This window comes from Furipterus horrens, unplaced genomic scaffold (genome assembly GCF_987537825.1).
Source record: "Furipterus horrens unplaced genomic scaffold, mFurHor1.1.pri manual_scaffold_5, whole genome shotgun sequence".
Classification (NCBI taxonomy): Eukaryota; Metazoa; Chordata; class Mammalia; order Chiroptera; family Furipteridae; genus Furipterus; species Furipterus horrens.
Window position 1 is genome coordinate 31,351,304 of NW_028327175.1, and position 21,515 is coordinate 31,372,818.

General features: G+C 40.0%; 1 protein-coding gene across 1 annotated transcript in view; it reads right to left on the minus strand.

The window, feature by feature from the left end:
* ICE1 (interactor of little elongation complex ELL subunit 1) overlaps positions 1-21,515 on the minus strand; it is a 51,131-nt gene that overhangs the window by 13,864 nt on the left and 15,752 nt on the right. The window contains exons 7-13 of the mRNA XM_090276243.1: positions 21,101-21,138; positions 18,580-18,662; positions 18,327-18,366; positions 18,182-18,238; positions 10,376-10,462; positions 7,110-7,504; positions 42-4,754 (exon numbers count right to left, since the gene is read on the minus strand). Of these exons, the coding sequence (XP_090132369.1) occupies positions 42-4,754; positions 7,110-7,504; positions 10,376-10,462; positions 18,182-18,238; positions 18,327-18,366; positions 18,580-18,662; positions 21,101-21,138 (5,413 nt within the window). The remainder of the gene's footprint in view (positions 1-41; positions 4,755-7,109; positions 7,505-10,375; positions 10,463-18,181; positions 18,239-18,326; positions 18,367-18,579; positions 18,663-21,100; positions 21,139-21,515) is intronic.

The following is a 21,515-nucleotide window of genomic DNA, read 5'->3' on the forward strand; positions in this document are numbered from 1 at the left end:
AGAGGAGCAATCCCTAAACTTAGGAAACAGCTGCCACCTACCTTCTTTGTTGTGCTGAAGTCATAGACTACTTCTTTCTCTTGATCTCTCATTACAGGCTTTTTGGAGATATTTCCCACATAAACGTGACTCCGAATGACAGGCAACAGGTCAAAGGAAGACTCTGCAATCTTCTTCAGGGCATCAGCTATGGCTTTGTCATGGGACTCCACAGTTTCTTTGGGATTCAGAGGCAACTGTGAAACTGAACTGGTAGTTTGAACAGAACTTGGTTCTTCATCTGTTGCTGCAACTTCAGCTCCACGGAGGTTCCTGCAGGGGTGCTTGTTGACTCCTTCTGTAGTGGTGCTCCCAGTTTCTGATTCTGGGGACCCACTGTCCAGGCGCAATCTTTTAGCACTCCTCAGTATACATGCTGACAATGTTCTTTTCCCACTTGAATCCTGTTGAGTCCCCAGATCTCTGGACTTATCTTTATTACAGTCACCACCAGAGCTGCCCCCTGTTTTGACAAAGGCAGTTGACATAGAACTGATTGCTTTGAACCCTGTTATAGCGCTGACAGGCCCTGGTAAATTCTGCCGGTCAGTAGGTGGACCTCGTGTGAGCTGAATATTCCCTTTGAGGATGTTGAGAGTGCGGGCCCTGGCAGATAACTCTGGGTACATGGTGTCAAGGATTTTAACGGAGTTCTCCTGGGGCCCAGACACAGCAGTGTGGGCCGGTGCACAGGGGGGCAGTCTGCCAGGCACAGGAAGGGCATGCTTTGGGGTGGTGGCACAAAACTGCAAAGGAGATGACAATATTCTCTCCCCAGTGGATAAAGCAGATGGGGATGGAGATGTGCACGAAGGGGAGGCATGTTCTGGATCTTCCAGCAAAGGAGACATCATGGGTGGCACTGGGATCTCACACAGTGGAGAAAGCTGACCTACAGGAGAGGTGGGTGAGGAGGGACTGGAACTTGATATTAGAGGAGAAACTGGGTGTGAAGTCCTTGGAGGCGTGGCAATCAAAGGAGCTAGCAGTGGTGGCAAAGGGGGCCCCACCTCCTGCCGTATTTTGCTCAGAGTGTCAGCGGAACAATCTGTAGGGGTAGAGGTGTCAGCATTGGCTAGAACGGTCTGAGTTTGAGGTCTCTGGGTTTTTGTGTTACCACTGTCCCCTGAAGATGACTGAGAAACTTCACTTGGATTAATTTCAATCCTGCTGGGTGCTGAAGTCTTTACCAGTTTGTTTGACTGATCTTTGTTTGAAGTCTTTGATCGATTCTTGTTTTTGCCAGATGGCTCCAGTTTTGAGTTATAATATGTGTGATCAGACACAACAATCTGAGACTCAAAGACTTCATCATAAATTTCAGAACTAATCCTTACACTAGGTTTAACAGGTCTATTCCGCAAACGACTTTTATCAAAATTGGAACTCTGACCATTGCTGGAGGTATCTTCTTGAGTACATGGAAGATTATTGCCACATGGGGGCTCCTGAAACGGAGAGCCAGGGTGGCTGGTCTCTGGGGACTTCTCCACAGAAGTAATGGAAATGAAACCAGCTCCTGGACCTCCTCCATCTGGGGAAGCAGGGATGTCTCCAGGGGTGTCACAAAGGATAACCTGGTCCACATCTGGCATGAGAGCTACCCCATTTATGATGGTCCAGTTGTCCCCCTTTTCAATGACCAGATTTTGGTCCTTATTTATCAGCACATTTATAACTTCAGAAGTGACAGTAGATATCTGACACTGAAATGTCCTTTCTGCCTCACAACCAGCATGGTGCTCGGCTGTCTGCCCGGCTTCTGAGTCAGAACACTGGGGTGGGGGATCCACCAGTTCTGACAGGACTTTGCCTACATTGTCAATCAGACTGGCCACATCTGAGTTACCCTCGGGTCTGTCTTGAGTGTTTTTGACAGTAGATACCCCACTAGTGGGAGAACTGCCACCCAAGCCGGCTGTTGACAGGAGTGGATCTGAAGGGTGCAATGAGGAACTGCTTGTTTGCTGAGGTGAGACTTGTTCTTTTACATGTTCAGTTGTCAGGCTGTCATTTATATTGAAGAGCAGTAAATTACCAGCATCTTTTCCATCCGAGTCCTCACAGATGGACTGAAGTCCCTGCCCAATATCGGTTAGCACCTCAGACAGCGTTTCCAAAGAACACTGAGTGAGCTGACTTGCACCCCTTAATGGACAATCGTCTTCCTCGGATTCAATCCACTCTTCACAGGTTTTGAGAGTTTCTTCTTCATCACAGAGCTGCTTTCTGGACTTTTCTCTTGATATTTCACTTTGCTTTAATTCCTTGTTCATTTCTTTGTTTAGGGTTTCTTTGTTAGAATATTCTGAAACAGAGTCCCCTGAACTGTAATCTCTTAACTGACAACTTTCAAGAAACGTAACGACATCTGATGTAGAAAGTCTGTCTATCTCAGAGAAAGTACTGATGTTGAAGTCCTGCAGCGCTGAGGTCAGACAGCCCAACTCCGTGGAGGGCCTGGTCTCGGCGGCACGAGAATCCGCAGTTCCTCCGTCTCCAGAGGGTGCAGCATCCCACTTCTGGTCACCCATCACGGCTTCAGGCTCATTCTCACCCTCACTGCAGCTAGGGGCCTCACTCTCCTCCAGCTCAGTGTCAACACCCCCCACCTCCCGAATGCCTGTGTAACAATACAGAGGGCCAGGAAGGCTACTCTGAGGGAGATCATGTGTCTCTTCATCTTTTCTGCCAATCTCTGGTAAAATGGCAGCCCCTGTGGTGCCTGAACCTTTGGGAGAAGCACTGTCAGGAGTTGGCGATGGCTGCTCCAGAGGCTCCTCGGGGCTTTGCTCTGTACTAGGAAAGTCCTTTGAAATTGTCAGGGCTTCACCACCAGATCTGACTGTTCCTCCACATGATATTTCTTCAACAGGGAAACCTCCTGACCCTGTGACTGGAGGAAGTTTATCTGCACCCATCCCAGATGAGTCCAGACCTGTGGCATTTACACATGGACACTGCTCCTGTAGCTCTGCCTGCACGGCAGGTTCTGTCATGTTCTGATTTGGGACTGGGATATTTTCAGATAAAAATGATAATTTACTATTAGTAGAACAATGAGAATTTCCTACTGGTAAAGAACCACTTGGTGAATCAAAATCTAATTTTCTCCAAGAGGTGGAAACTTCCAGTGAAGTCCTTTCTGTAGCAGCCACCTCCTTGATAACCTGGGTTGTCTCCTCTCTTTCTCCACATCTTGCTATAGATGATGCATTACCAACACTTTCTGTTACTAAGGCAGGCTCACTCCTATGCAGTCTCAAAGGTTCCGATTTAGCACTCTGTGTTGTTTCAGGCCTGGCCTGCTTGGTGATAACTGACACTTGATTAGGCAACAATGATGCTGACCCTCTATTTTCTAAGGACAGCACTGCCTTTTGCAACTGATGGCTGGTCTCTTGTTCGTGTTCTGGTTTAGCTCCCAGCCTTTCTTCACTACCTCTCCTCAACAGATCACTATGGTGCCAAGAAGTACTTTTAACAAAACCACTCTTAATCAAGCCAGGCTGAGACTCGACTAATGGTGCAAAGTCTGACTGGCTTGGGGTGAGCTCAGCGCCTGAGCCTTGGCTTTCACACTGTCCACCTTTCATGGCTTTCATAAATACTGACTGTGGAAGGGCACATACTTTGGTCATGCCTTTTACAACTTTTGTACATTCTCTGCCACTGCCACTCTGATGGTGAAAATCAGATGTTCCTAACTCAGGGTTCAGAGCACAGAAGCTATTTTCCAGCTCGTTTGCTTCTGTAGAACACTCTAGTGGCTCAGACTGCAGACCCGACATGTGTGAAGCTCTAGTTTGTAACTTCTGTTCTGAGTGACACACTTCAGTAGGGACCACTTCAATAGGAACATGTGTATGACCACACTTCAACCCAGAGGAAGACTGGGGATTACTGTAGACAGACAAGGCTCCCGAGGTAGAAGAGGAAGAAAATTTGGCTTCAACATCAAGCTCTGTTGCATCCATTCCATCATCTGAATCTTCTTCAGGTTCAGGTGATTCTCCTAAAACAAACCCTTGAATATCTTCTCTATCTTTTTCCAGTTCTCTAGATATTCCCTGAAGATGGTTAGAATCTGAGTCACAAGTGATTTCATTAGTTAGTGTCCACTTAGTAAAGTCTGATTTAGGTGATCCTATCATTCTGGATAATGGGGTTTTTCCTTCAGATCCCATGCGTTCATTCAATGGCCTCTTGCCCAGGGGAGAATAACACAGGTCTGACTTCCCAAGGGCCGCTTCCTTCCCTTGTGCTAAGTTGCCAGACAGCTTCTCAGCACTCACACTTCCGGTGAGTTTACAAAGTGTTTCCTCAGTTTGCACTGATTTATCCATCTCCCTAACCTCTCTTTGTACTTCTGCCTCACCTAAAATGCCTCTTTTCCTACCACTCATGAGTTGAGATGACACTGTCCAGTGTTTCTCATGAGCTAAGGTGAATGTGGCGGCAGGTTCTCTCAGTGTTGCTCTAAGAGCTCCAAACCCAACAGTTGTCGCTTCGTTTACTTCCAATGTGTTTAGAGCTTGGGTGGCTTCATGTGAACTGGACTTTTCCTCCCGTATAACGCTTCTTTTATTTTTTCTAGGTGAGCCAAAACAATCTTGTGCCTCAGGTGTATCATCTTCTGAATTAGATTCAGCAGAATTTCTATGTTGGGCTGAGTTATTATCACTGGAATCTGTATACTCTCCAAAGTAGGTTTCCTTAAAAATAAATGAGTTATACTAGTTAGTTAATTCAATACTAATTCAGCCAACTAAAATACCAATTAAATGTATTAAAACAAAAATGTATGTGCTTCCCAAAGAATCCTTTAGAACACATGTGAAGGTAGGTAGTTTACTCTCTGTAACCACTGTAACAGGTGGGAAAGTCTAAATCACAAGTCTGGCACGGCTTTGTCCTTTCCTAAGAGCCCACCTCTCCTCAAGAGTTATCCTCATTCACACCTCTTCTTCGATAACAGGTTCTCCCAATTTCTAGCCCACACAAGGCCTAGGGTGTGGTTTATTCTCCTAACCTCCAAACACTCCTACTTCCCCATCTTCTGGCTAAAAAGGCTTCTGACTCTGGCTATACAACCCTCTCTTTACCTCCACGCCATAGTCACTCCTCCAGGGTCTGACTCGCATCTGACTTGAGTCCAGAGCACTGCCCTCTATACACCACCTGGGCCAGCACTTCGGGTGACCACTCATGGACAGCTCTCTCCAAACATTACCTCACAAGTGCTGGACCTTGAAAGTTGTTACCACCCAGCCCTGCTCCACCCCTTCAACAGCACAGGCAGTGACAACGCCCTCCCGCCCAGCCTCTGTCTCCACCCCTGCTCCAGAGCCCTGCTCGACCCCCAACTAGCTTCTTCTTGTGCTAACTGCCTCCATCACAGGTGAGCTAATTCATCAACCGCCTGGCCCCCACCTTTCTGTAAGGGAAATGGTAGTGTGGGGAAGACCAGTCAATGCTGACAGAAACACTCCTACTCAAAGAATTGTTTCCTCCCCTGAGTTCTTAAGAGTACCATCATCTCCTGGTTTTCTTTTCCTCCACTGTCCGGCCACTTGTTTTCAATCTTTCCTCTTCCTCTTTTATCATGTAAATATTGCAATTCCTCACAATCTCTCTGGGACCCCACCTTCTTCTACACTCTTACTGAATGACACCACATGGTCCCATGACTTCTGTACCCAAAAGCTAAAGCATCCTGACACCTGTATCTCACCACAGCCTCCCTCAGAGCACCTTGCCCACGGATCTAAAACACATACTGCATATGTCCACTTGGAAATCCGCCACACACCTAATACCTATCATTTTACACATTATCTTCCCACCCAAATAGGGCTTCTTACAGTTTTTTTTTTTTTCCCCAACAACCTTGACTCCTCTACCTCCCCTAACAACCATATTGAAAACCTCACCAAAGGCTGCTCACTGAACCTCTTAACATTTTTCAAACTGTCCCACCTCTTCATAACCCCAATGTCACTACTGAGCTAAGGTGTCAAGAACTCAGAAAAGTGCTGATTAAATGATTTCCCTATTTATGGTTTTGCCCCTTCCCTGACTATCCCCGCCTCTACCCATTCATCAAATGACTAAACTAAACCTTTCATATAAAAATCTATCATTAGGTTCGTTTTCTGGTTAGTTTGTTTGTTTTTGTCTATCAAGAACTTCCCACTGCCTACAGGATAAAACGGAAAGTCCTTAGGACACACCTGTACCTGGTTTGTGTAAATGTTCCCTAGCATTAGGCTCACCCCAGTTAATGCCTTTGTGTAAATGGCAATGCCATTTGAAATGCCTCTCTCTCTCTCTCTCTCTTCAACACTGAGCTAGGACCTTACATTCCTGAAGCATCTCCCACCTTTTCCCTTCCACCTGGTCTCCATTCAGGACCAAGCACCTGTCTAGGTCCTCTCCAGCAAGGGGTGCTTCCCAGTACTGAACTGCTCTACTGAGGCCATGTAACCGCCTGTTCCTTATGGTGTGACCACCATACAAGATCCAACCAAGTGACAACCATACCCTCTGTCACCTCTGCATTCCTGGAACCTAGCACAGTGTCTGGAACACAACAGAATTACATTATGTTTCCTGAATGAAGGAAATGATTCAAAATTATTTACTTGCTCCTTAAGTCAAAAAGTGTGTAAGTCCGTTCCATCAAAAGTTAACTTCCTAAGAAATTAGGATAAACCATTCTGCAAACATACAAAAAAGTGATAAGTTCATGAAGTGGGGAATTCAGCAATCTAGATTAATATATGCTATATACAAGGATTTACCCATGTATAAGAAGAAACAATTAAGACACAGTCCTACAAGAAACTTACAATTTGGTTGTCGATAAAGACAAAAATGCAACCATAACAGAAAGTAAAAAATCATACTATACATGTTAATCCTAAGGGCACTGGCAGGCCTTTTAAAAGTCTCTTAATACTCCCTAATAAAATCTAGTCCGAGTACCACAAGTGTTCTTTGAGTATGGCTAGCATAATAGGGTGAACACTATGCCCATCTGGTGACTCAAAGTCAAAGTGCAAACTCACAGGTGCAAGCGAAGAAGGTAAGGTGCCCAGGTGTGGTAAGGACCCCAGAGGGGGTGATGGCACTGGAGACAAAAGAGGAGGAGGGAGCTTGAAGAAGTCAACTGCAGCTTGAAGATCTTCATCAAAACAGTGATTATGATCAGAAAACTCAGTACTGTCCTCATCATTCCTTGGCATTAAAACCTCAGGATGCTGGTCCTCATTACAATGAGCTGCTCCACTGGGCCTCTCTTTTCCCACATTTTTACATGGGGAGAAGTCACCCTCTATCTCCATGGACAGCTCTGCCAGACACGTCTGCACAGCAGAGGCTCTGAGAGGACTGGCTCCTACCCGAGCAGGCATGCCATCTTCCCCAGACTCTCCGGATCTGGGCTTTTCTTGGGCAGGTTTTGCTGTGGAAGAAAAAGGTAAATATCCAATATTTATATTGGGAAGACTTTTAAAAAATCCCAACTTATCCTAATAGCTTAAAATGCTTGCAATATTAAGACCAAGTAAAAACATGTTTTAAAAAACAACTGATCCCTTCCTGAAGACTACTGTATAAAACCTAAACATGCTTCACATAAATATGCTTCATTCACAACCAAAAGGATGAGAAGACAGGTAGATGGGTGGATGGGATGCCCATGACCCCTCCGCAGCAGGGTGCAGGGTGGAAAAGCACCCGCAGCAATGTGACAGGCCCTGACGACGTGCTCACCCTCTTGACTCTCTCGGTGAACGTTACAAACAGTAGCACCTGGGAGAAAACAGCTTTGTGCATGCAGGCTGCCAGGGAACACGATATTCTCTGTATGACAAGTGTTCTACAATCCACTGATACCAAACCTACCACAGTTGTACAATGCTCTAAGTAAGGAAGTAGAGCTTTTTATTATAAGCAACAAAAAAATTACTATAAAGAGCCAATCCTTTCAAGTCTTGATTTTGGTGAACTGCAGTGGTGCTAATTAGTGTCCTAGGAAATAATTAGAAGTATCTATTTGTCATATTTGAAAGCTGTAAAAATATGTTTTATAGGACTCAGGTGTCCTGAAAAAAATGGCTGATTACAAGGCTGGGGAGGGGAAATACAAGCTGGCCCTGAAACACCTTGCAGGGCAGAAAGAAAAGAGGAAGTAAAGAGGTACTCAGAACAGGACGGGGTGTGCACAAAGGGCCCAGGAGCCCTTAGAAGATGACAATCCCAGGAGCCAAAGCCAGGGTAATCTGAACAACATGTAACGGCAGTACTGAATTATAATGCACAAAATAAAATCAATACCTATGAAACTGTACTGACAGAAATAAGTGAATGAAAAAATAAATGGTAGAAAAGAGACAGCTCTTTCTTATACAAGAATCCTAATTAATAAATGCAAAAGTAATGAAGGCAATACAATAAAACCTATTAGACAGAGTAGTTATTATGGCCAATAAGATCCATGGATGGCAGCTAAAATCAGTAGACCACAGTTGGAGAGAAACAGCATATTTGCAGTGTCAAAGAATCTCCCTGAAAATAATTAACTAATAGTAACTTTACAATGAAGAAACCTGGCAGACGCCACTTAAATAAATGATCAAGATTAACACCCCCAGTGATAACGCATCTCTACATCCTTTCTCTCAGGGTACATACAGCACCCAAGGCAGAGTGCAGTATCACCACTGTGGATTTCTTGCCATAAATACAAGGTCTTAATCTAATAGGAGAAAACATCAGATATGCCAAAACTGATAAGATTTCTACAAAATTATCTGTACTCTCCAAAAGTAAAAAGGCATAAACAAGGAAAGGTGGATGATTTGTCCAACTGCAGGAAATGAAAGGACGAATGGTGGCTAAATGCAACATGGGCTTTTGGAAAGGAAAAACGACATTGGTGGGAAAAACAGATGAAACTCACACATGGTTTACTTTCGTTAACAGTATCGTACTAAGTTTTGATTACTGGTGATGGAAAATGTTAACCTTTGGGGAATCTAGATGGGAATAATAAGGGAATTTTCTGCACTACTTTTGTAAACTTTTTCAGGTGAAAATAAAAAGCAAAAAATATATATATTTATATTTATTTATTGGTATCAATTACAAAGATACCATGTTTTCCCTTCTATCTGAAAAAGCTAACATTAAGGAACAGACTTATCCCTCTAAATAATGTTTTTAAATAAACATAAAATTATTAAATGAAAGATGTCCCTGTTAATAACATCTTTAACAACATAAAATCAATTGCTTATAATAGACTATTGACTAATACAGCAGACTGAAAAGAATCTCAGGCTGCTTTTGCCTGAACAGATGAATAGGTAAATTCTAAACTGAAGAAACTAATTTAGCAGCTGCAGGCTCCATATGGTCATATTATTAGAATTCTATCCAGGAGGTGAACCCCACAAACATGCATCTATAGGCCTCACAAGTTCTGAATCCACATAAATGAGAATCAGAAACTTGCCTATGAACATTTTTCTTAGCAAACATCACCTTCACAGCCTGAGAAGAAAAACTAGGTGCATGTTTCTACAGACTTAGATCTTTCATTAACTATAAATTCATAGCAGCTAACTGAAGAAATACGACAACAAACTTAAAAAGCATTTTAATCTTATGTAAAATAGCAATTTAGTAATCTTCTCCCCAACCACTCCAAGTGACTAATATCTATTTGCAAATCTTTGAATACAGTGCAACTGAAAATGGAAGAAAGTCTCTGTGGCTTTTTACTGCAAATCAAGATACATCACAGATTAAGCCAAATCTCTGAAAATGCATTAGCTAACTGTGTTGTACAATAATAATCTGATGTGACAGTATTTTATCTAACCACATCTGTATATTTGTATCCTAAAGGAGACTACCAATGCAGAGCAGATTGTAACTAAAATTCCAACCAAAATAAGCAGTTAAGTTACATAAAAAACAAATTAAGCCAAACTGCTGGTGGATGAATGGAACTCATATGATTGGAAAAGTCACCTGTCCATAGTCTTGTGCACGCATCTGTCAAATATGTCCCCACTGTGGGTCCTGCCAATTTCTTTGTATGTACTCTAATAAAGTTGCTATTAAACATTAAAACCTAAATGCATTTATTGAGATTGGCAGAAGTCACACTGCAAGGAAAGGAGTTTCATATAATTAAGAGTACCCATTCTAGCTTAGTTCATTCTCTAATGGAAACTAAGACATTCAAAATGAAAAGTCCACAATACCCATGGTAAACATTTCTATTTTCATGTACAATATGTATTCCTAGAAGCTTCTCTCTCACCTGGGACACATGTGCTGCTTTCACCAGGTACTCTGTGTGTTGTGTTTACACAGAGCCAGAGTTCCTTCAGAAGTAGTTTTACTTTTCCTGGGAAAAAGAATAAAGTATTAAAGATATGTTATTTGGCTCAATCTCTGCAAGGACCAAAGATAGTCCTGTGAAATCAGGACTTATTAGGAATTTAGAAAGCTAAGTAACTTAAACCCGAATTCAACCATTGTGCATTACTAACTGAGTTAGCTACTGATGGAAAGGTCTGCGATACCCTAGCCAAATACTGATAAATACAAGCTTGGGTTTTGTTTGAGGGAGGAGGGAGAATGGGAGTCAGAAGACCACATTTACCTGTTGTTAATGACTTCTATCACCTTTATGTTTGCGTGGAACAAATAAACCTTTGGCCTGTAACTTTTCTACAGAGTGATATGTAACTGGAGAAGGAAGCAGATATAATGACTGATATGAGAGACTTGGGTTCTATATATTCTGCAAAGAACAGGAGAGCGGTATCTCCTCAGTTACAGAAAGTTATCAGGAAAGCCTCAAAGTTGACCATGCTGTAATTAACCTGGGGGGCTCCATGGATCATAGAAAAGCCATTAGTGGTCTTAAGAAAAAATGAGGTGAGAGACAAAAACGTGTGTATGTAAACATATGGATAGGGAGAGATAATCACACAGAGAAGCAAAATCTTTGGAATTTCTATATATTTTCAAAGGGATCTATCTGGATTCCTAAAATGGTTAAGAACCACCAATTCAAGCTGTAACTAATATAGGCCCAATACAACTCATAGAATAATAAGAATATTAACTATGGTTTTAAATTGAGTTTAACATTAATAAATATACAAATTAAAAAAAAACTTTCAAAGCAAAAAATAGTCTTACAAATATACATAGTTTGTGGTCAAATCTCATAAAATGACAGCCCACACAAATTAAAATACAACTAAAAGTAAGTTATAAATATTAAGCAATTTTAGGCCACTTCAAACTTCTATTATTGTTTCTTTGAACATAAGCTTTTAAATTAACCTGAAGCATTTATCAAAAATACCGAAATCTTTAATCCAGTCTAGAGAGGTGAAAAGACCAACCTTTTAAACCAAAATATCTCTAAGGAATCACATATTTTGAATAGGTCAGCTCTATGGAAGCCAGCAAACTGCATCACACCAAAAATAAGGTTCAGACAGAGGGACAAGGACAGAAGGGGAGGACAGAGGCGCAGGGTGGGTTTGAAAAGCTGGAGATTTCCAACTTCCCCTGAGCCAGTCAACTTCTGATGATCACCCTGTGTAAGGCACATCCATTTCTGAGTTTCAAATTCTGTGATCGAGCAGCTTATCTACATGGTGATTAACCTACCCCAAAGCCTGCTTCCAAACACTGTAATCCCCTTTGCTTAAATGACCTGACCAGGATAGGATCCCTGATTATTAGGTATACCCAAAGCAGCAAACAGGGAACCTTAAAAAAAAAGAAAAAAAGTTACTTTTCTATCCTTATGGAGGTTATTAAGCAGAACTATGCCTATTCTAATTGAACGCTCTTTCATTACTTCTAATCTACAAATAAAAGAAATATCCACTCCCAGGAAAGCAAAAAAAAAAGACCTTCTTGTGGCTTCATTACTTGGTTGGGAAGAGAAAACCTCATTAAATTGAACTGCACACCTTAACCCAATATTTTAAAGCACTTCCTTCATCAAAATCTAAGGTATATCTGTCAGTATTTCTGAACTTTTCTATTCCATTGACTTGTCAGTTTCCACATGAATGTCACACTTCTTTAATCACAATAGTTTTATTATGTTTTAATATCTGCTCAGATCTTTTTTCCTTTTCAAAAATATTATTCTAAACATCTACTGATTTCAGATAAAAAGCTTCAGCATCTGCTTGTCCTTTCCCATATAAAACCTCAATGGGATTTTGAGTGAGGCTATATATTTACAAATACATTGAGGGAAAATTCACATCCTTATCCTTTGAATCTCTTAATCCCGGAACATAATGTTTATGTATTCAGGTCTTCTTCATTGCAATTCAGGAATTTCTGAATTTTCCTCATGGAGGCATAGCACACTGCTTTTAGGTCTTTTCCTAGAAATCTGATGGTTCTGTTGCCATCTGAGAATGGGTTGTTCTTATTCCATCCCTGTTCTAAATAGATTCATAATGGTATGTTTTTTGTTTGATGCTTATATCACCACTTTCCCAAGCTCCTACACTTCTATTTTCCTGCTGAGACTTTTCAATTTTCTACAGTCCTATCATTTGAAATTATGACAATCTTGACTCTTCTTTATTAGCATTTAGAGTTCCTAATCTTTGTGTTTACTCTGCTGCACTGCCAGGGGCCTCCCATACATACAGAATGGAGGTAACAGGAAGCACGCTTACCTTGTCCTTGCTCTGTAAGTTTCACCTTTCTCAAGTGCAAATGTTTTTATTCTATTATTACCTGGTCAATTTTTTTTTTTTTTTTTTTTTAATGAGGAATGGGTGCTTAACTGAGATCATACCATTTTTCTCTTAACCAGTTGTGGCAATATTCCTTAGAAAAATCCTTAAGTCATAGTTTGTATTTGCAATTACTAGATTTGAATTCTTAAAATTTTATTTATACTCCTAAATGGCAAAGCTCTGAGTCTTGAGGATGTGTCTGCATGTCCTTCTTAACTGGCTTTGGTACAGGGTTATGCTAGTCTAAGAGAATGAGACAGAAAGCACTGCATATTTTTCTAAGTTTTAAACTAAATAAAATAATAAGTTTTCACTGAAGGCTCCACAGAGCTCAATGGTAAGCCACCTGGATCTTCTATGGTGTTAGAGCTTTAATTTTTTTACTTCTAGGTTCTTTTTCTGTTCAGGTTTGCAACAACTACTCTGAGTCCACTTTGGTAAGGTTTCCTAGAAAGTAGTCCATATCATTAACATGATAAATATGAATGTAAATTTGTGAATTAAGATTCCCCAACTATAGTTTTATAGGTTTCTCAGTCCTGGTGCTGTTAGGTTTTTGCTCCTTTCTTGATCAGACTTGCAAAGATCTGTCAATTTCATCAGCATTACAAAGATCCAGCGATGGTTTTAATGGTCTCAAAATCAACTGCATAGTTTCCTATTTCATTAACTTATGTTTTCATCCTCATCGACCGCTTTCTTGTATTTTCGTGAGATTTCTGCTGAATTTCCCTGCCTTCTCAGTCATTCATTTTCTGTAATTCTTGCTTTCTAAAATAGTCAGTGAAGACTACAAATCATTCCTTTGAATACCATATTGGCAATATCTCAAAAATTTAATAAATGCTGCCTTATTGTTGTTTATTTACAAAACAGTTTAGTGTTTCCATTTTTATCTTCTGTTATCCAAGAAGAATTTGTCATGTTTATGTGTTTGCAATTACCAGATAAGTTTTGAAAGACTTTTTGGGAGGCACGGGAGAGTAATTTTACTAGTATCTTCTTAAACCTCAATATCTTAATATATCATAAACGAGTTATTAGTAAATACACTTTACATATGTTTTAAACATATTTTAAATTCTAAAACTGTGGTTTAAAAGAATCATATGTAAATCATCAACCTTGCAATTATGATTCCAATTCTATCTCCTATTTTGTATTTCTGATTTCTATTTCTGAGAAACAGATTAAAATCTCCCATGGAAACAGATTTAGCTATTGCCCCTAGAATTTCCAAGCATTCTACTTGACAGAGTTCCACGCTTTTTGATCAATGACAGCAGTCTCTTCTTGGTAAGTTATAGCTTTAATCAATCTAGATATTCCCTTTCAATCCATATAAATTCATTCCTAGGCTTGACTTATTTTTGCCTTACATTACAGCTTTCAACTTAGCATTTGCTTGGAATTTCTTTATCCATCCCTGTATATTATTTTTTCCATCATTTCATTTGATTTTAAATGTATTCCCTATAAATGTATCAGAGATGAAGATGACACACAAGAGTTATGTTCAACATTTGGGAGGCCTTTCCAATATAAATATCACATCTGTGCTAAGGTCTGGGAAGTTTCCTTCTGTTATCTCTCCATCACCTTTTCTCCTTAGGCTATTCTCCCCTGAGAAGTTCTAACAAGTGACTATTATGACATCCAGCTCTATTGTCCAGATTCTTACACTTTCTCTAATACCTTTTATTTCCTTGCTCTTTTGTACCATGTTCTCAGAGACTCCCACAATAGGTCTCAGAGACACCTACCCTATATTTACCCACTCAACAATTCAGCCTTTCTAGTGGCCGTATTTCTACAATTCTATTTTTAATATTCCAGAACACCAACTCCAATTTCATAGCAGCAGCCTATATATATGTTCTTAGATTTCTTTTAAGGATACTACTCAGTTTTTTTTTTTTTTTAACGTGGTTCATGATTTCATACTGTTTCCTCAGGAACTAGCTTTTCTTGAGCTTTGGTGCATTTTCTCTGATCTGAACGAAAGTTTAGGCAGGACATCTTTGATAGCCAAAGTATGTTTCTTCGGCCTACATTTTTTAGTCCTATAAATGTAGGTTGTCATTTCATAAGCTTATAGCAGCAGTTACGCAATCTTTTTGGCACCAGAGACTGGTTTCGTGGAAGACAATTTTTCCACAGATCAGGGGGTGGGACAGGATGGCTTCATAGCCTGCCACCAGATGCAGCTTAAGTGTTACTTGCCACTCACTGATATAGTTTTGATATGAGTCTGCAAGCAATTGACTTATCATGTTCTCTGTGCAGCTAACCCTCTCTGTAGTGATACACTGTATATGCAGTTGCTCCCCAGTACTAGCATCACTGCCTCAGCTCCACCTCAGATCATCAGGCACTATCAGACATTAGATTCTCACAAGGAGTGCACTAGATCCCTCGCAGGCACAGTTCATGGTAGGGTTCATGTTCCTATGAGAATCTAATACCACCGCTGATCTGACAGAAGGCGGAGTGCAGGAGGCAATGTGAGCAATGGGGAGCTGCTGTAAATACAGATGAACCTTCACTGTCCCACCCAACGCATACCTCCTGCTGTGCAGCCCGGTTCCTAACAGGTCACAGACCAGTACCAGTCCAGTAGTGGTCCAAGGCTGAGGGTCTGGGGAATCCCTGGCCTATCGGACCCTATCTTCAGAGGAAGGGAAGACAGGTGAATGCAGTTATGAGGACTTAAATGGACTATATAAACATCTCATTTTCTGGGACCAGGAGCAGCTCGTTTTCAAAACAGCCACAATTCCCAATTCTGGCACTCACTCTGGATGTCTCCCATGGCATAACTAAGACGTTAAGAGAGCTAAACTTTGGGCCATAGCCTGTGGACAAATGTCAGAAACTGTTTCTGAACCCAGAAGGGTGCACACTTTTCATGCCTTAATCAATGACTGGGCAAAATGCTGCTGTCCTGCCCTTTCTCCCTCTCCCTGTCAGCTTTGCTTTGAGAAATACAGGGCTTCTGCCACAAAAACTTGCTTTCTGAGGGCTGCTACTGGCTCTGTAATTTGAGGCTTCATCATCAATTGGTACCAACTGCTTTACATAGAGAAGAGTTATATTGTATTTTCTGCAATTTTTTCTGCAATTCGAAAGCAAGGAAAGGCAAATGTGCCACTCACGTGGCCTTTTTAAAAGTGAAATCAACACTCTTTCTGCCTCACTTGTAAATCTCTTTCAGAAGTATTGAAGAAAAGCATTAAAGATACATTTAAGAATTAGGAATTAATTCCACCAAGGTCCACAACTTAACAATCAGTAGATTCCTAAAGACTTCATTTATTTCGAAAAAGTAAAATGTGTAACAAACAATATCCCAGCCCTCACAGGAAAAGAAGACCAAAACAAAACAAAACTTTACTTGGAGATAGTAACAACTTCTTTGAGGAAAGTAAAACAGAATGTAGAGACAGAGAGCAACTATAGGAAAGGGGGAGGAAGGTTTGGTTTGAAATAGTAAGGTCTGAGAATAGCCTGATCGTAGAGCAAATCTGTCAGTCCAAAAGAGATCATTAAATTCAACAGCTGACTGTTACCGGGGAAAGCCAAGAGTTGTCCACACTTCTATTTCTCTCAGCAACAGCTATTACTGAGAGTTTTGCTTGCCACACATAGGAGGAAGAAGAGTCAAAAGCACACAAATTATATATCACTGATAGTGATAAATCAGTGCGTAGGTAACTGAAAGGTATAGACTATTAAAGCCTTAAACCACACAGAAAAGATTATCTCATGCACTGAATTAAAAAATAAAAAGGGGGAAGTCTGGCAAAGGGATAGTCAGTGATACTGTTAGGATGGCTAGAGTGCCCATCTCCTGGTAACTAGATTTATTCTAAACTTGTAGTACTTTAGAAGGAGTTGGGGGTGTAACAAAATGTATAGAGCAGCATTATGAGTATGACAAACCAGTCATATCAAAATTTTCCATTTTACATGGGAAATTTACATTGGACGCTGCACATGAATTTTAACTCTTTTAGCAGTTCTTACATATTGTAAAATGTAAGACCATGGTTATAACACAGAAGGAGTGTGTCAGATGCTCTCAGTATCTTCCAACAAGAGAAGAAACTTGGGTTCATTATGCTTAAGAATTAGATACAGATCTGCTTCTATCAAATATGCTGTTGGTAACTATGCATAACTTCCTGAGTGGCTACAGAATGAAAAGGTTTCATTTTAGCTGAAAGACTATTGGTATTTATGGGGGAAAAAAAAAAAATGGTTGTCAGTTTTCAAAAAAATAAAATAAAAAAATAAAAAGGAAGCAAAAAAAGATAAAGACTTCTAAAGAGACCATTTATTGTACAAAACAATTTAACTGGTTTTAATAATAGCCATTCGGGGAAGAAAAAAGCACATTAGTGATATGAAAACATCGTTATTTATATTTTACAATTTATCCCCACCAAAAAAGTGAGAGATGGCAGAGCAGAAATTAATAATCTTCCTTTTAGAAATGGAGAAGAAAAACACAAAGGAGGAAAGTTAATGGTCACACAGTGAATAAATACAAATGTTACAATGAAAACCCCAATTTTTCAACTTCCAGCATTTTGCCTCCTCCTCTACAAGATCGTCGTCGGCAGCCGTCCGTCTTGAGAGACGATGGTGTAGCTTCTTAAGAGTCTATCTGCACCGCCGAGAATGGTTGTGCAGTCCGACTCGGGAGTGACACGGTATCTGTCTCCTCCCGTGTTGAATCGACATCTTGCGATGACGCTGGAGTATCCTCTCCAGTGAAGCTGAAGCTACAGAGCCTGGGCAGGGTGATATGGAGGGTCTGCTGGGTCTACAAGATCGCTCACAGTGAAAAGGTGTGTCTGCACGTTTGTCATTTCCCCTGTGAATTTGACAACCACTTCACTCTTCCTTATAACTTTTGGCCTTCCCTAAATTTTTGTCTTCCAAAAATACACTTATAGGGTTTTGACTCCAGTTTTCCTGCCTGACAATAACAATTTTTATATATTTGGAACCTAAGAAATTAACTTGATAAATTGTAAACTAATGAGAACACTATACTTATTTATTGAAAAGTGTGGAAATTATATCTCTAACTAGTTTTCATTTCCCAAACAATATTGTTTTTTCTTGTTTTCTTTCACTGTGCTATTTTATCAAACAGTAGGGTGATAATATACACGATCTAATGGAGACATGAAACGAGATATAACTTCTTCCATGGAACATTTACTATGCCTGGGAACTTTCACAATTACAGGTAACAGCAACAAACAAGCTCCCAAACCACTAAAAGTAATGCACAGAAATAAAAACAGAACTTGGAATACACTCACTTTTATCTATGCTTCCATAAGAATCACTTGAAATTTGTGTTCCAATGTGTCTCAACTCTAAAAATGTGGGGGAAAAGAAATAGTTAAAAAAGAATATTATATATTAAAACAGAATTTTTATGTAAGCCATTAACTGAATACTCACCCTTTTCATTTTTCTGCTTAGAAAATTCATCAAGCCTTTCCTGTGAAAACAAAATACTAACAGTGTTTGCAACGCCCAGGAGTGCACCATTCTAGGCCTAATGTGAGGGGAGCAACCCGACTGGCACTGCTGGCTATTTTCTCAGAGGCCTCACTCCTGACCCCTGCATGATTAAGACACTGCATTTTCACAAAGGACACTAAGGAGCCCTGAAGCCAGAAAGTTAACATGTATGTGCACTGTTATCTATTACCTGTGTCTTCTTAAATTCCTTTTCAAGTACTTTCTTTTCATTCCTTAGTTGCTTGAAGTCCTGAATTTGCTTGACAGCAGCCTCTTTATTTAAAGAGTGGAGGGAAGTAAGAAAGAAACACAATTTACCAACTTTACAACTACTGTTAATAAATATTCAAAATCTAATCTACTGAGAGTTTTTCTCATTTCTTAAAACTTTGAAAAAAATTCTATAAAAGATCTGTTCCTTCAGTTTATTATCAATCAGGGATAAATGTAGAAACACTTTTAGCTTAAAATATTATCTCTATTAGCTACAAAACCATAAAATTTGCATAGGCCCTAAACAGTCTTTGCAATTCCAGCACAAGCCAGCCCAAACCCTCTAGTCTGGCAAGTATCCAACACCCATGACCTTTAAAGAGGGAGAGGTCATGGTCCCCCCACTCCTTATGCTTCAACAACCAGCAACACTCAAGGTTACAGATTTTAGAATATTGTTAATACCATTCTCTAATTATTTGGGGGAAGGGACAATCTTCTCTATGCTAACTATGTTGTTACTCCTTTCTGAAATCCCTTTCAATAAGCTAATAGCCGTGACTGCTAATACCTTTATCATGGATCTATAGTTGACCCTTGAACAACACTGGGGTTAGGGGCGCCAGCCACCAAGGGGTGAAAATCCTCATAAAACAATTAATAGCCTACTGTTGATTAGAGGCCTTACCAACAACATAAACTGTCACTTAACACATATTTTGTATGTCACATGTATTACAGAAAATCTTATAAGAAAATCATAAGAGAAAATATATTTATAGTATTTAATGAAAAAAACCTGAGTGTCCACTCAATTAAAACTCAAGTTGTTCAAGGTTCAAATGTTCTTTTAAGGCATTTTTAAAGCCATTCTGAAAATCTTCAGCCAATTATTCATTCGTGTTTTGGGTTCTGAGGCACTGTACAGTCCCAGTATACTTTAAGAATCCGACCAGTGCCCTGGCTGGTGTGGCTCAGTGGATCAAGCACCAGCCTACAAACCAAAAGGTCGCTGGTTCAATTCCGTGTCAGACCACATGCCTGGGCTGCGGGGCCATGCCCCTAGTTGGAGGTATGTGGTGTTTCTCTCCCTCTTTCTCCCTCCCTTCCCCTCTCTCTGAAAATAAATGGTCTTAAAAAAAAAAAAAAAAAAAAAAAAAGGAATCTGAGCCATATTAACTTGACCTGAATATATTCATATACAATCATTATGAAAAGTAATATTCCTTAAAGCACCAGAGTAACAATCCTCTCCCAATTCATTTTAATAAGCCTATCTCTTTACCCAATTATTATGACCTATTATTTACTAGAAAAAATATTTTTGTCACATGGAAAATAAAGGCTACACTTTCGCTTCAGAGGATTTGTGTTCTAAAAGCTGTAAGTAGTCACACAGGCATTTCAGACTTTTAAAAAAGATTTCCTGGAATAGATACTTATTTCCACATGCTAGCAAGAGAAGGCAATATTTAGAAAGAACACAGTGCTGCTGTATTTACTGCCACACTATTAATATTTGTGCGACAACCAAATCAAAGAAAAAATTATTACCAAAATATTTATGGTTGTGGTCTAAAAAAATCTAGCTCAATCTAGGTAAACTGATGACTAGAAATATTTTCTTTTATCTATATATCCTGATCCAACTAAACTTAAATCCTTACTTCACACCCTAAATGATAAATACACCATTTCTGAAGCAGAGCACTGTAAGTATGATGAAATAGCAAAGAGCAGGGTCAGTAAGCCACAGAAGGTTAAGAGGATTGCTAAAGCCCATGGGGGAATGAAAGAAATATGTACCAGGGATGGGTCTGACAGAGTGCTGCTTGTCTCTACTGGATGTTATTTCCACATCCCAAACAACCCAGTGATAGAGGAAGAAAACAGAAAAGCTTTTGCAGAAGAAAAGATTTTGCATTCAATTCCTGAAAGGGTTACTAGCTGCACCATGAGAACTGACCAGACCCTCGGCATGGCCCCTATGCCCTGTGCCTACTCAGTATGGACCAGAAACCCCGAACCAAACAATGGGGTCGGGGGAAGACCAGGACAAAGTGACAATCCTCAAAGTAGGGACCTTCATGGAAATCTCTCCATGGATGTTGTCATAACTATCAAAATACCTCAAGTTTCTTGATACCAAAAGTAGTAACCTTCTCTACCAACCACTGATTTCATTAGGAAAAAATGAGAAAGCCCCATGAGATTCAAATTTCAAGATTAAATCATTTTACTAATCAATTTCCTTTATAGTGAAAGTATAGGCTGCTATTACTTTGAGTGCAACAACATTTCAAGGATTTGTCATACTTCACTTTCACACTACTATCCAGTAACTGAAAGGAAGACAGTATTCAAACTTCTCCCCTAATTACACCTTTAGTGCAGTCACCCAGGGCAGCACCATCAAAAAAACCACGATGACTCAACCACTTCATCAAGTACTACAATCTCTTACAGTATCGTAACTAGATAACAATATTGCCAATTACCTTCCAGCTTTTTCACCTTGGCTTCTAATTTCTTCCTCCTAAAAATAAAATTTTATATTTTAAAATGGTAAAAAAATATATATGTAACAGAAAAAAATACACTATAATTTGTGGTATATTTTTAATTACTGAGATTTATATAACAGTAAATGTCACTCACAACAAGCATCACACATCAACCACTAAAATTGCTAGAGATTGTTCTAAAGGCAGAGCAAACCTAAGAAAAAACAGCATGCATTTAGTGTGTAATAGATCTAAAATAGAAGAAATCTGTATTTTTCTCCCTCAATGGCCTCATCTATCAACCAAACTGATGTGTCTGAAGGGTTTCCTAGAATTAGCGCAGCCTCTAATTGGACAATGCTAATTTTCAGAGCATGGACGGCAGGAGCGCTGACATCACCACTGTAAG